The 15443-nt window shown below is 40.7% G+C and overlaps 1 protein-coding gene across 11 annotated transcripts in view; it reads right to left on the bottom strand.

Moving 5' to 3' along the window:
* Positions 1-15443, bottom strand: part of mlip (muscular LMNA-interacting protein) — a 102176-nt gene that overhangs the window by 57000 nt on the left and 29733 nt on the right. For 4 of the 11 annotated variants that reach the window (XM_059982077.1, XM_059982078.1, XM_059982076.1 and 1 more), the window contains 2 exons: positions 7699-7851; positions 2073-2456 (listed from right to left, as the gene is read on the bottom strand). In XM_059982077.1, coding sequence (XP_059838060.1) covers positions 2073-2456; positions 7699-7851 — 537 coding nt within the window. Of the gene's footprint in view, positions 1-2072; positions 2457-3423; positions 3825-7698; positions 7852-9043; positions 12280-15443 lie in introns of those variants that run through there. The other 7 variants (XR_009514357.1, XM_059982072.1, XM_059982074.1 and 4 more) reach the window with 7 other exon arrangements.

The raw sequence follows: 15443 nt of genomic DNA, 5'->3' as shown, positions 1-15443 counted from the left end.
AATAGACCCTATGTCTTGGCCTCCACAGCCATCTATGGTAATGAATTCCACAGATAGGTCATCCCCTGGCTAAAGGTATTCCTCCTCATCACTGTTCTAAAAGGAATGTCCTTCTATTCTGAGGCTCTGTCCTCTCGTTCTAGATTCTTCCACAATTGGAAACATCATTTTCACATCCACTCTATCTAGGCCTTTCAATATTGGGTAGGTTTCAATGAGATCGCCCCTCATTCTTCTAACCTCCAGTGAGTACAGGCCCAGAGGTATTAACCTTTTCATTCCTGGAGTCATTCTCATAAGCCTCCTCTGGACCCTTGCCAATGCCGGCACATCGTTTCTCAGATAAGGGGCCCAAAGCTGCTCCCCATATTCCAAGTTCGGTCCGACCAATTTCTCTAACTGCTTCTTACTTACATTTCTCGGCACAGTTCAAAACAGGGCTCATTAATGCCTTGTGAATTTCCTAAGTAAGCTCAATTACTGCACTGTCTGAAGGTGATTAATGGTGCATTGATCCAGAATTTCCAGTTTAACTCCTCCAACACTGCATTCCAAGGACAAATACTGCACATCAGGGGTGCTTGGAGGTCTTTTTTACAGGTATGAATAAAAAAATTAGTCTGAAATTGTTGGCAGAATTTCTAAGGGTAAGCAGTGAAAAGAGTGAGCAGTTTCATGTTCCTGGATGTCAACATCAATGAAGATCTATCCTGGCCACAGCATATTGATGCAATTACAAAGAGGGCATGACAGCGGCTATATTTCATCAGGAGTCTGAGGAGATTTGGAATGTCACCAAAGACTCTAGCAAAATTTGACAAATGTACTGTGGAGAGCATTCTAGCTGGTTGCCTTACCATCTGGTATGGAGAGACCCACTGCACAGGATCGGAAAAGGCTGCAGAGGATTGTAAACTCAGCCAAAAGAATCATGGCCTCCCCACCATTGAATACATTTTTTAAAAGGTGATGTCTCAAGGTGGCATCCAACATTAAAGGCTCCCACCACTCAGGATATGCCCTGTTCTCATTGTTACTATCAGAGATTGGCTACAGAAGCCTAAAGACAGACACTCAATATTTTAGGAACAGCTTCTTCCCCTCTGCCATCAGATATCTGATCAGACGATGAACCCATGAACAGTCTCACTACTTTTGCTCTCTTTTTGCACCACTTACTTAATTTGAGCTTTATATATTTTTTCATATTTCTTATTATAATTTATATTTTCTTAATTGCCCTGTGCTTCTGCCACAAAACAATATTTCACAGCATATATTAATAAATCTGATTTTGATTCTGAACCTACCAGTTCATGAAGGCTGCTGGACATGCAGTGACATCAAACAACTTCCAAAACTTTATTAGACATAACTTGCAACCAGTGCCATAACAAATCATACAAGCCCCATGAGAAATCAAATCACTCAGCAATTTTCATCTCACTAGTTTTCACTGAAACAACAGAGCAAGTGACCATCATGGCTTGGCACATCAACTGACCATAAGAAATGGCAGAGAGTTGTGAACACAGCCCAGCACCATGGAAACCTGCCTCCCTTCCATGGACTCTGTCTGCACTTCTCACTACGTTGGTAAAGCAGCTAGCGTAGTCAGAGACCCTATCCACCTCAGATATTCTCTCTTTTTCCCTCTTCACCAAGCAGAAGATACCAGACCCAGAAAGTACATATAACCAGACTCAAGGACAGCTTCTACCCTGTTATTATAAGACTATTGAATGGATCTCTTGTACAATAAGTCTACTTTATTATGGCCTTGTACCTTATTTTTGATATTTCAGCCTCGAGCCTTCTTCAGGACTGAAGGGTCTCAGCCTGAAATGTCAACAGTTTATTCCCTTCTGTGGATGCTACCTGACCTGCTGACTTCCTCCATCATTTTTTGTGTGTTACTCTGGATTTCCAGCATCTGCAGAATCTCTTGTGTCATTGAAAGATTTCCTGTTGATTCACCAGTTTGGATCCCATTCTAGAATGAAGCAACCGAACACCAGATTCTCTTGAAAAGATTTGCACAGACCGAACAAATAAGAGAACATTTAACCTACCTGAAAGAGTGATTCTTGCACAGCACCATCCAGCTTCTGCTCAGCATCTTGTAAGAAAGGGACCTTTGTTTTATCTTCAACAACATTTGGATGAACAAAACTGCCTTTGACATCAGTGAAAGGATTAGGAGTCAAACTTGACAAAGACAATGCCGTGGCTGAGAGATCTACTCCACCTCCTTGAGAGAAACAATCACTGTCATTTCCATCTGAATCTGTTAGTAAGACAAACTCGGCCTTGAAAATCCCCTGGATCTGTGAAGCCTCTTCAGCAGGCCCAAAGTTTCCTTCATTATTCAACCAGCTTCGTTTTGACGCTCCTTCTACAATGCCATCTTCCACTCTAAAACTTCCAGACTGTTCTTCTTCAGTAATACACAAGGGCTGCAAGGAAGATTTTCAAAAGGTCAGTTACCATCAACAATTAATTATACAATTAGGACACCATGGTAGGGTAGTGGTCAGCGTGACGTTGTTACAGCTCAGTGTGCTCCGGAGTTTTGAGTTCTGTCTATATTGAGTTCGTACGTTCTCCCGATGGCCATGTGGGGTTTCCTCCGATGCTTCGGTTATTAGGTTAATTGATCATTCTAAATTGTCCTGAGATTAGGCTAATGTTAAACAGGGGGGTTGCTGGGCAGTGCAGCTCAGTTGGCTGGGTGGGCCTGTGATGAGCTGTTTCTAAATAAAATAAATAAAATAAAATAAAACTGTTCTCTGGGAAAATAACATCATGGTAATAGAACTTTTACGCACAAAAATGCAAACAGAGAAGACAAAATGCAGAGGGATCTCACTCAAGATTTCCAACATCTCTTGTGTAACTGCGGGGAAAAGATGACTCAGATAAAGCAAAAATACTTAGAGAGGGAGAGTGGTAGCATTATTAAATCCAATAGGCGAGACAGCATAAACACAAGAGAATCTGCAGATGCTGGAAAACCACAGCAACACACAAAAAATTGCTAAAGGAACTCGACGGGTCAGGAAGCAACTACAGAGAGGAATAAACAGTCAACATTTTAGGCGAAGGCTCTTCATCGGGACTGGAAATGAAGGGGGAAGATTTCAGAATAAGAAGATGGAGGGAGGGGAAGCTAGAAGGAGGGGGATGAAGTTGGAAGCTGTGAAGTTGTTGTTGGAAAAGGTAAAGGCTGAAGAAGAAGAAGCAATGTGATAGGAGCCGAGTGGACCATAGGAGAAACAGAAGGAGGAGGGGTGCTGGGGTGGTGATAGGCTGGTAAGGAGATGAGGTAAGAGGCCAGAGTAAGGAATTGAAGAAGAGGGAAGGGAGGGGGAAAATAGCCTCCTATCCAATCAGTGCTAAATGTCAATGCATGGTCAGACATACCCACACTGGACTCATGATGCCCTTCTGCTCCTCCCCTTTGATGGTAGTAATGAACAGAGGGCATGTCATGGTTGTTGAGGGTGCTTAGTGATGGACTTGGTCGCTTGAAGATGTCCTCAAAGGCGGGGAGTGTTGTCGCCTTGATGAACTGGCAGAGTCTACAGACTCCTGCAGACTTGTAGGCAGAGGTGAAACAGACAACTTCCCAGCTGGTTGTATTAACAAGATGTCTTGAAAATTGGTTCCTAACAGATGATCTCCAGGATGGAATTGGAAATGTAGGAGGATGGCCACAAGATGAAAATATCCTAGTTTAAATATCTTTATTCAAAGTGTCATTAGTCAAGACGTCATTTCCAGTACACAAGTGTAAAGGAGAACAAAATAATTGTTACTCCAGATCTGATGTAGCCAAAGACTGCAATAAAATAAGGAAAACAATAATAAAAACACGATAAGTATAAATGCATGATAGCTTATATTCATGGATTGATCGTATATCCATAAAGTAACACTGGGCTGCACATAAGGTGATCGACAAGAAATGATAAAGTAGTGGTGCTGGGGGCCGTGGAGGGGCGAATTAGTCAGTGAAGGTGTTGATCAGCCTTACTGCTTTGAAAGTAACTGTTTTTGAGTCTAGTGGTCCTGGAATGGAGGCTACATAACTCCTCCCTGATGCGAGTGGAACAAACAGTCCATGAGCAGGGTGGGTGGGTCCTTCATGATGTTACTAGCCCTTCGCTGGCAACTTTCTGTGTATTACAATATGTCCCCAATGGTGGGCAGGATAGTTCCAGTGATGGATAGTGTTCCAGCCCTGGGAATAGTTAGGCCGATATTCCAGTGCGTGGACATAAGTTATATTTAGCTGCTAGAGTCTGGAAATGGAATCTGACTCACCTACACTTACAGCTGATCACATGAATGGACCATTTTTAAACAGGAATGGCTTCCAAGAAGTGAAGGGTTTGCAGCCTTTTTTTTTAAGAGATTAGCTTTGTTTGTTACATGTACATCAAAACATCGAAACACAGTAAAATGGATCATTTGTGTCGATGACCAACGCAGTCAGGGGATTGTGCTAGAGACAGCCTACACATGTCACCATGCTACTGGTGCTAACAAAGCATGCTCACAATTCACTAACCCTAACCTTAATCCTACATCTTTCAAATATGGTGCCCCTGAGGAACCCCATGTAGTCATGGGGAGAACCCCTTACAAATCTTCAAAACATCTTTTCAAGACAATGTCTCAGAAAGGCTGCATCCATCACCCAGGGTGTACCCTCTTCTCACTGCTTCCATCAAGCAGGCGATACAGGAAACATAAGACACACACTTTACACTTTGCATTTCAGCAACAACTTCTTCCTCTCCGCCATCATTTTTCTGAATGGACAATGAATCCATGTATACTACCTCACTATTTTTTTTCTTTTTTTAGCTCCCTTTTTGCACATATTTAATGTGTGTGTGTGTGTGTGTGTGTGTGTGTGTGTGTGTGTGTGTGTTTGTTTAATATGTAATTTGCTTCACAACATATGTCGCTTATATTAAACCTGACCCTCTGATTCTGAGGAATCAAACCCAATTATTGATTGTTGGCACTGTATGGTGATGCACTAATCACTATGCTATCCCAGTGCCCTAAATTTATTCAGAGATGCAGTGAGGAACAGGCCTTTCTTGCGCACCGACCCAGACCACTCAGTAACCCACCTATTTAACAGTAGCCTAATCGCAGGATAATTTACAATGTACCTGTTAACTCGTACACCTTTAGACTGTGGGACAACCCGGAGGAACCTCATGCACTCATGGGAAAAGCGTACAAATAAATCGAACTCTGATCTCCGACACCCCATGTTGTAATAGCTTTGTGCTAACTGCCACCCCACAGGTTTTGAGAACTCTTCCTGGCAAAAAGTCATTTTGACAGCTTGTTGAAGATAATTCAAAGGTCAAAATTCAAAGTCAATTTATCATCAAAGTACATACAAGTCACCATATACAACTCTGAGATTCATTTTCTAGTGGGCATATACAATAAACCCAAGAAACATACCAGAGAATCAGTGAAAGACTACACAACAGGACGGACAAACAACCAATTTACAAAACAAAATTTGAAGAGTAAAAAGCAACTCTTGTAAGCACCAACAAGAATATTTTGAAAGAAAGTTAAAACACGTAATTACCTTGGAAACTGCAGTCACTTGACTTCAAGCCTTAGGTGTTTGCGAAGATTCAGCATGACATCTAAAACTTTGACAAACTTCTAAAGATATGTGATGGACAGTATAGTTACTGGCTGCTTCACAGCCTTGTATAGAAGCACCAATAACTTTGAATTGACAATCCTACAAAAAGTGGTGAATATAGCCCAGTCCATCACTGAGCACACCCACACAAAATGTTGTCACAGGAAAGCAGCATCCACTATCACAGACCCAGACCACCCAGGTCATGCTTTCTACTCGCTGTTGCCATAAGGTACAGAAGCCTCTGGACTCATGCTACCAAACTCAGGAACAGTTATTACCCCTTAACCATCAGGCTCTTGAACCAAAAGGGATAACTTCACTCAACTTCACTTGCCCCATCAATGAAATGTTCCCACAACCTATGGAATACCCTCATGCCCTCGATATTTATTGTTTATTTAATTATTACTATTATTTCCTCCTTTTCACATTTGCACAATATGTTGGCTTTTGTACACTGGTTGAATTCCCAAGTTGGCATGGTCTTTCATTGATTCTATTATGGTTATTTTTCTGTGATGGATTTATTGAGTATGGCCCCAAAAAAATGAATCTCAGGGTTGCATATGGTGACGTATATAGGTCCAACTAATGTCAGAGAAATGTATACAATATACATCCTAAAGTTCTTTTTCTTCGCAGACATCCACGAAAACAGAGGAGTGCCCCAGAGAATGCATGACAGTTAAACGTTAGAACCTCAAAGACCCCCAGCGACCCCTCCCACACATAAGCAGCAGAAAGGCAATGACCACTTCCCCCACCAGTAAAAATGCATCAGCACCCTCCACCAAGCACTCAAACACGCAGCAAGCGTCAATGAAGACACAGGCTTGCAGTACCCCAAAGATTACTCATTCACCCGGTAATTCGACATACCACAAAGCTCTCTCTCTCCCTAAAAAGGGAAAAAGAGGTGTCCTCTCTTATGTACATTGATAATAAATTTGGTTTGAATTTTGAATTGTATTCATATTAACTGGATATTTGCAGACAAAAGAGAGTACAGATGCTAGATTCTGGATGTTCAGGGAATTCAGATGCCATGGAGGAAAATGGACAGGTGACATTTTAGGTGCAGTTCAAATGAAGGATCTCAACCCAAAACGTCAACTGTCCATTTCCTTCTACAGATGCTGCTCAGGCACTATCTTGTATTTTTGCTCATGTGAATATTTAATGGTCACGAATCTTCCCGTCATCAAGGACATCTTCAAATGTTGATACTTCAAGAAGACGACATCCATCATGAAGGGCCCTCACTGCCCAGGACATGCCCTCTTCTCATTGCTACCATCAGAGAGGAGGGACAGGAGCCTGAAAACACACACTCAGTGTTTTAGGAACAGCTTCTTCCCCTCCACCATCAGATTTATGAATGGTCCATGAAAGCATGAACACAACTTCATATTTGCTCTCGTTTTATACTACACTTACTTTTTTTTTAACATATCTCTTATTGTAACTGATAGTAATATTTTCAGTGCATTGCATTGTACTGCTGCAGCAAATCAGCAAATTTCAGGACATATACCTTTTATTTTTATTATTTAGAGATGCAGTGCAGGACAGGCCCTTCCGGCACAGTGAGCCACACCGCCGAGCAACAAACTTATTTAACGCAAGCCTAATCACAAGACAATCTACAATGACCAATTAGCCAATTAATTGGTACATCTTCAGACTGAGAAGAAATCAGAGTGGCCAGAGGAAACCCATGCATACACAGGAAGAACCTACAAGATTTCTTCCAGAGGAAAGCGGAATTAATCCGATAACCTGAGCTGTAATAGCATCACACATACCGCTTGGTGCCGCAGTCATAGTAAACCTGATTCTGATTTTGATTTTTTTCTGTGTTGGTAGGAGATCTCTAAAAGAGACGTACTGGTGTTATGCAGAACTTTTTTTTCTAGTGACAACTGAAGGTCTTCTTAAAAATGATTTAATGAGCAAATCTTTAATGTGTAAAAAAAACACAGCAGTGTTGAAAATGATGGCATTACCTCATTCAAGATGGAGGAACTGGCCATTGAGCTTTGCAGTTTACCAGGCTGATGCGAGAATCTGGTATCCATCACCTGAATGTGAGCAGGAAGCTTTCGAACAGTTGGCACAAATGTGAAGGCCAAAGGCTTGGCTGTTTCATTAATACGAACCTATATAATCAATAAATTTAAATACATTGGAAGTTAAGTTAGCATGTTTTAATCTCAGAATCATTGGTGTTAGGGATCACTCTGGGGTTATAAATATATGTTCAGCATAATTATGGATAAAGTTCAAAATAAATGTATTATCAAAGTATATACACGTCACCACATACTACTCTGAGATTAATTTTCTTGCAGACATTCAAAGTGGATACAAAGAAACACAATTGAATCAATGATAAAACATACACAACAAAGATGGAGAAACAACCAATATGTTAAAGACAACATATTGTGCAAATACAAAACGAAAGATAAAGCAAAATAATAATTAATTAATAGACAGCTAGGTAGATAAATAAATAAATAAATAAATAAATAAATAAATGGGTATCAAGAACATGAGTTGAAGAGGGATTGAAAGAGAATCTATTCGCTGTGTGATCACTGTTGGGATGAGTGTATTTTTCTACACTGGTTCAGGAGGCTGATGGTTGAGGGATAATAACTGTTCCTGATTCTGGTGGTGTTGGACTTGAAGCTCCTGCACCTCCTTCCTGAAGGCAGCAGTGAGAAGAGGGCATGACCTGAATGGTGAGTGTTCCTAATGATAGACGCTGCTTTCTTGTAACAGCGCTCCAGGTAGATGTGCTCAATAGTGAGGTGGGCGATACCCATGAAGGACTGGACAGTATCCACTAAAGTGATACCGACCTTCAGGAAATAATACCAGTACACAATTTATATTTTGTGTTTTGTGCTGTGCATCATATATGTATTGTGGGTATACTGTGGTCTGGAGAAACGTGGTGTCATTTGATTTTATATTCAGTATCTGAAGTCATGTAACAATAAACTTGAACTTCACAGCTTCCCTGTGGCTTAGTTTTAGTCAGTCATGACAGTCGGTGCCAAACACAAGTCAATAATAGTAAAAATCTGAAGGTAAATGGTTTATTATTGACACACGCACTGAGGTACAGTGTAAAACTTTGTTTTGCATGCCATCCAGACAGATCATTTGATCACATCTGCACATTGATGTAGAACAAGGTATAACAATAACAGAATGCAGAATAAAATACTCCATCAAGACAAGTTCAGTGCACGTAGACAATAGGGTGTAAGGTCATAGCAGAGTCGATTTTGAGGTCAATCGTCCATTGCATTGTAGTAGGGAACCATTCAATAATCTTACAACAGTAGGATAGGAGCTGTCCTTGAGCCTGGTGGTATGAGCTTTTGGGCTTTTGCACCTTTCTGCCCTATAGGAGGGAGAAGAGAAAATGTCTGGCATGAGGCAGCAAGAGACAATGGATCGAGCAGCATCTGTGGAGGGAAAGTAATTGTCAACATTGTTGAAACACTGCATCAAGACTGAGTGTGGAGAGGGGAGATGGCTATTATAAATAAGAAAGAGTGGGTGGTGAAGCAAAGTCCAAGGCGAGCGTAGGACTGTGGAAGGGGTGTAAGATGACAGGAAGGTTGAGGAGGAGATAAGGGCTGAAATTGGGAGATAATGGCAGAGAGAAGAGAGAGATAGAGACAGAGAGAGAGAAAGAGAGACAGACAGAGAAAGAGAATGACAGACAGATAAAAACATAGGGAGAAACAAACATAAAGGCAGTTAGAGACAGTGAGAAAGAGAGAGGGAGATAGAGCAATAAAGAAAGGAGAATGGACGAGAAAGAGAGGTCAGAAAGAAAGAGTTCTCTACCCACCGAAAAAACAAATCAGTACAACATGTGGTAAAAAGAAAACTGTTTCTACTTGCTTGGGCTTAACGTAATAGTGATTCATTATCAAACCAATTTTTGGACTGATGGACCACGCCTTATCAGTGGCAAGTCCTTACTTGCTTTTAAATGTTACATTTCATGAAGCTTATTCATTTTTCCTTTTCTGAATAGACAATTCCAACAATCAGGAAACTGACTAACAAGGAATATTAAACACTTCAGCCTCTGCCTTGGCCACCACTACTTCTTTCATCAAGGACAGGTGTTTGCATTCATTGTAGGGTTCTTCTCCTCAGCCAAAAGCAATGCTATTCTTAAATGATTTTTAAAATAAAGATAAAGATTAGCTTTAGTTTTCACATGTGCATCAAAATATAGATAGGTATATAGATAAATAGTTAGATAATTTATTGATCCCAAAGGAAATAACAGTCTCACAGTAGGATTACGTGCAAATTTGCCCACTACCGTAGTCACTGCACTCGATGGAATAAATTATCACAAGGATTAGAAGGATGGTAGAAAAGTTCTTCAATGTCCAGAGAAGATATTAAGCTTGAACTAACTTATTTCATTCAACAGGATGAATTGTGACATAAAAGGTGGACAAAATTAAAATCGGTGAATACAGGACTGAAGGAGTTATATTTGAATGCATGCTGTACATGGAATAAGGTTGCAGCACAGTTGTAGATTGCCAGCTAAGATGTCGTAGACATCACTGAAACATAGCTGAAAGAAGATTATAGCTGGGAGCTTAATGTCCTCAGATACACATTGTATTCAAAGGACAGGCAGGAAGAGAAAGAGGGCGGCGTTGTTCTGTTGGTAAAAAATGAAATCAAATTATTTAAAAGAAGTGTCGCAGGGTGTTGAATCATTGTGGATAGAGCTAAGGAACTGAGAGGATAAAACAACCTTTATGGGAGTTGTATACAGACTGCTAAACATTAGTAAGGATGTGATCTACAAATTTCAAAGGGAAAGAGAAAACGCATGCCAAAAGGGCAATGTTACAATAGTCAAGGGGGATTTCAATGTGTAGGTAGATTGGGAAAATGAGGTTCATGTTGGATTCCATGAGGGGAGTTTCTAGAGTGCTTACAAGATGGCCTTTTAGAGCAGCTTGTGGTTCAGCCCACTGGGGGATCAGCTATTCTGGATTGGGTGTTGTGTAATGAACTGGAACTGGATAGAAAGCTTAAGATGAAAGAACCTAAAGGAGAAAGTGACCTTAATATGATCAAATTCACACTTAAAAATGAGAATGAGCTAAAGTCAGATGCATCAGTATTACAGTAGAGTAAAGGGAATTACAGAGACATGAGAGAGGAGTTGGCCAGAATTGATTGGAAAAGAACACTGGCAAGGATGATGGCAGTGGCTGGCATTTCTGGAAAGAATTCAGATGGCACAGAATATATACAACCCAAAGAGGAAGAAGTGTTCTAAAAGAAAGATGACACAACTGCAAATAACAAGAGAAGTCAAAGCCAACAGAAGATAACAAAAAAAATCATTAAATTAAAGATGGAATATGAAAGTAAGCCAATAATATTAAAGAGGATACCAAAAGTTTCTTCAGATACATAAAGGGTAAAAGAGAGGTGGAGTGGATATTAGACAGCTGGAAAACAATGTCGGAAAGGTAGTTATGGGGGACAACAAAATGGAAGACCAGCTGAATAATTATTTTGCATCAGTCTCCTCTGTGGAAGGCAATAGCAGTATGGTAGACATTCCAGGTGTCAAGGGTCATGAAGTGTATGTAGTTACCATAAATAGAGAGAAGTTGCTTGGGAAACTGAAAGCTCTGATGATAGATTAGTCATCTGAACTAGATGGTGTACACCCCATGGTTCTGAAAAAGGTGACTGAAGAGATCATGGAGGCATCAGTAATGATCTTTCTAGAATCACTAGATTCTGAAATGGTTCCAGAATAACAAATGTCATTCCACTCTTCAAGAAGGGAGAGAGGCAGAAGAAAGGAAACTATAGGCCAATTAGTCTAACCTCAGTGGTTGGGAAGATGTTGGAGTCAATTATAAAGGATGAGTATTCAGGGTACTTCAAGACACATGATAAAATAGGCCATAATCAGCATGGTTTCTTCAAGGGAAAATCTTGCCTGATGAATCTTGGAATTCTTTGAAGAAATAACAATCAAGATAGACAAAGGAGAATTGGTTAATGTTGTATACTTGGATTTTCAGAAGGCCTTTGACAAGATGCTACACATGAAGCTGCTTAAAAAGCCATGAGCCCATGGTATTACAGGAAAGATTCAAGCATGAATAAAGCAATGGCTAATTGGTGGGAGGCAAAGAATGTATGGTCTTATACTCTCCATAAAAGACCATAAGCCATAGAAGCAGAAATAAGCCATTTGGCCCATCAAATTTTTCTGCCATTCCATCACGGCTGATTAATGATCCCACTCAACCTCATCTCCTGCCTTCCAGCTGTAACATTTGACACCCTGACCCCTGACTAATGAAGAACCTATCAACCTCCATCTTAAATGTACCCAATGACCTGGCCTCTACAACCGCCTGTTCCAATGAATTCCACAGATTTATCACCCTCTGGTGAATTTCTCTTCATCTCTTTTCTAAAGGGATGTCCTTCTATTCTGAGGGTATAATCTCTGGTGCTATACTCTCCCACTATAGGAACTCTCCTCTTCATACCCATTCTGTCTAGGCCAGGGGTCGGCAACCCGCGGCTCTTTCATCTCTGTGCTGCGGCTCCATGTGGCTTTGGAAAATAAATGATGAGTATTTAATTAAAATGTATTTTATGTTAGTTTGTTAGTTTTTGAAATGTAATTCTAAATTTGAAGATTATGGTGATCTTGTACAATAGAAATAAAACATTGTGGCAACCCATTTCCTGGCACATCCAAACCGGCTCACAATTAGTAACCGTTCGGCTAAGGGAGATAGCCTGCGGGGGTTTGTGAGTACGTGTATTTTGGAGCATCCGCGCCCACGGAGGGGGGGGGGCAGGTTGAGGGAGGATTAAAAGCAAGGCTGTTTAGTTTGAATAAAGTTATCTTTGACTGCACTTTACCGACTCCGTATCGTTATTTTAGCGCTGTGTGTAGCACACCGCTACAACGTGTTTTTTATTGCTATTAATATACGTCACCACTGCCAATACCTGACACCCGCCACACCCCTAAGCATCAATCCATCCCTACTGAATACGACTGCATTGGCAGGTGTGAGTCAACCTGATCTTGAGATGGAACTGGCCGACATAGCCGACAAAGACATATGGGTGTCCAAGTTTAGACGCTTGACAGCAGACCTTGAAGATGTTGCCCGTCAGAAGGCCGTTCTTGCTCAGAATCACAAATGGAGTGATATTGAAAACCTCCCCAAACCGGAAAAAACTTGTGTTCGAAACATGGAATGCCATCCCCGACATTTATGTAACCATTAAAAAGTATGCACCTGGAGTCCTGTCAATCTTTGGATCCACATATGTTTGTGAGCAGGTGTTCTCCAACATGAACTTTATTAAAAACAAACATCGCGCACGCCTCACAGATGACAGCTTGCGATCCTGTGTAAAGATGAAGGTGACGTCATACAGCCCTGATGAGCAGACGCTGTGCGCTGAGGTCCAGGAGCAGAAATCCCATTAACCAAGTATGATAAATATTTTAATTGCCTATTATTTTACGTATATTCATATTTTTTCATGGTTCAGTGAAATAGTCCTTCTGTTTTTCAGGTTGACAGCTGGCTGACGTTATTTTTGGTTTGCTGCTGGCGGACAATTTATGTTCGGTGTTTTTCATAAATACAAGAATGACTCAAATAGACATTGAGTATTTTACTTATAAGTAATCTTCAACCCAACGTCTTTTTTTCGGAGTTTAAAATGTTTTTGTTGCATGCAGAAATGTAATTTTGTTTTCTCTGCAGGAGTCCATCGATTTCATGAATGCAACACATTATAGTTTGTTTATACATAGCATAAAGGCAGAAAAAAACATTGTATGCAGTGCTATTTCATTTTAAATGTCAAACGTGTTTTGTGGCTCCCAGTGTTTTCTTTTCTGTGGGAAACTGGTCCATATGGCTCTTTCAGTGGTAAAGGTTGCCGACCCCTGGTCTAGGCCATTTACAATTCTATATGATTCAATGAGATTCTCCCCCCCTCCCATTCTTCTAAACTTCATTGAGAACAGACCCAAAACCATCAAAGACACCTGATACATTTCATTTCAGGGATCATTCCGTAAACCTCCTCTGGACCCTATGCAATACCAGCACATCCTTTCTTAAATAAGGGGCCCAAAACTGCTCACGATACTCTAGTTGCAGACTGACCAATGTCTTAAGTCTTGCTGCTTTTCTAAGTTTGGGCTCATGCAGAAACTTCTTAATTCTTATCATGGAAATGGTCTCTCTGCTTAACACTGAAAATCTTTTGTTCAAACCTCCATCATGTAAAGTTAAAGCAATAGGCTCTGACTACAGAATTCATCATTTGCTTTTCAGTGTTCCTGGCCGCAGGGGCTTATCCGACAGACAAAAATGCATCAATATGCTGCATCACTTGTCTTTTTAAAACAATCTTTGGCATTGTCAGAGGAAGATTTTTCTTTCTATCAGCTGCAAAAACAGCTCCCGCATAACAATAACACTGAGCTAAATATTTTTCCTGACCAAGTTCACCCTCAGTGCCAGGTGACTTCATTGGCCTATAGATGCAGAGTAGCGAGTATCTGAACTCATTGCATCATAGCCTGGTATGGAAACTCTAACACCCAGGAATGGAAAAAATTACAGAAAGTGGTGGATACAGTCCAGCCAATCACAGACAAAGCCCTGGCCTACCACCCTCCCAACTATTAATTGCATTTACAAGGTGCACTGGCACAAGAAAGCAGCATCTATCATCAAGAAACCCAATCATCTAAGCCAGGGATTCCCAGCCTGGGGCCTACAGACCTCTTACTTAATGATATTGGTCCATGGCATAAAAAAGGTTGGGAACCCCTGATCTAGGCCACGTTCTCTTCTCAGGAGGTACAGGGGCCTTAGCTCCCGCACCACCAGGTTTAGGAACAGTTATTACCCATCAACCGTCAAGTTCCTGAGCCAGTGTGGATAGCTTTACTCACCGCAACATCCTACAGATTCACTTTCAAGGACTCCACATGGTTTTTTTTTGCTTTTATATTTTGTTTTCTATTGCACTTTGGTTGTTTGTTAGTCTTTATTTTTTGTATAGTTTTTCATAAATTATACTGTATTTCTTTGTTTTCTTGCAAGAAAATAAATCACAAAGTGGTAAAGGGTGACATACACTCTTGTACACAATAAAGTGGCCACTGAGCATAACACTGCAGCAAAGCACTCATTAAGCACCTCACTCACATTCTGTACTCACAGCAACAGAGAACTTTGAACATGCACTCAGTAGCCATGGGAGGTACCTAATAAAGTGGCCACTGAATGTAGTTACCCAGGGAAAGCTGATTAAGTAAATCAAGCCAGCTCAGATTAAAGAACAAACCATACATAACTAATCTGATGAAGTTTGGATGAATTAATAGAGAATGTCGATGAAGGTATTGCAGTGGGAGTGGTGTACATAGACATGTGAAGCCTGTACCACCAGGCTCCAGGACAGCTTCTAGTCCCTCTGTTATAAGATGACTGTACATTATTATCTGCCTACACCGCATTTCTCATTAACTCTAACCCTTTATCCTGCATTCTTTTTTGGTTTAATTTTTAACCTCCACACCCTATTGTACTGAATTGATCTGTGTGGAAGGTATGCGAGACAAGTTTTTCCACTGTACCTTGGTACATGTGACAATAATAAATCATCA

This window comes from Hypanus sabinus, chromosome 10 (genome assembly GCF_030144855.1).
Source record: "Hypanus sabinus isolate sHypSab1 chromosome 10, sHypSab1.hap1, whole genome shotgun sequence".
In the NCBI taxonomy this organism is placed as follows: Eukaryota; Metazoa; Chordata; class Chondrichthyes; order Myliobatiformes; family Dasyatidae; genus Hypanus; species Hypanus sabinus.
This window is presented reverse-complemented; position numbering and strand designations above follow the sequence as displayed.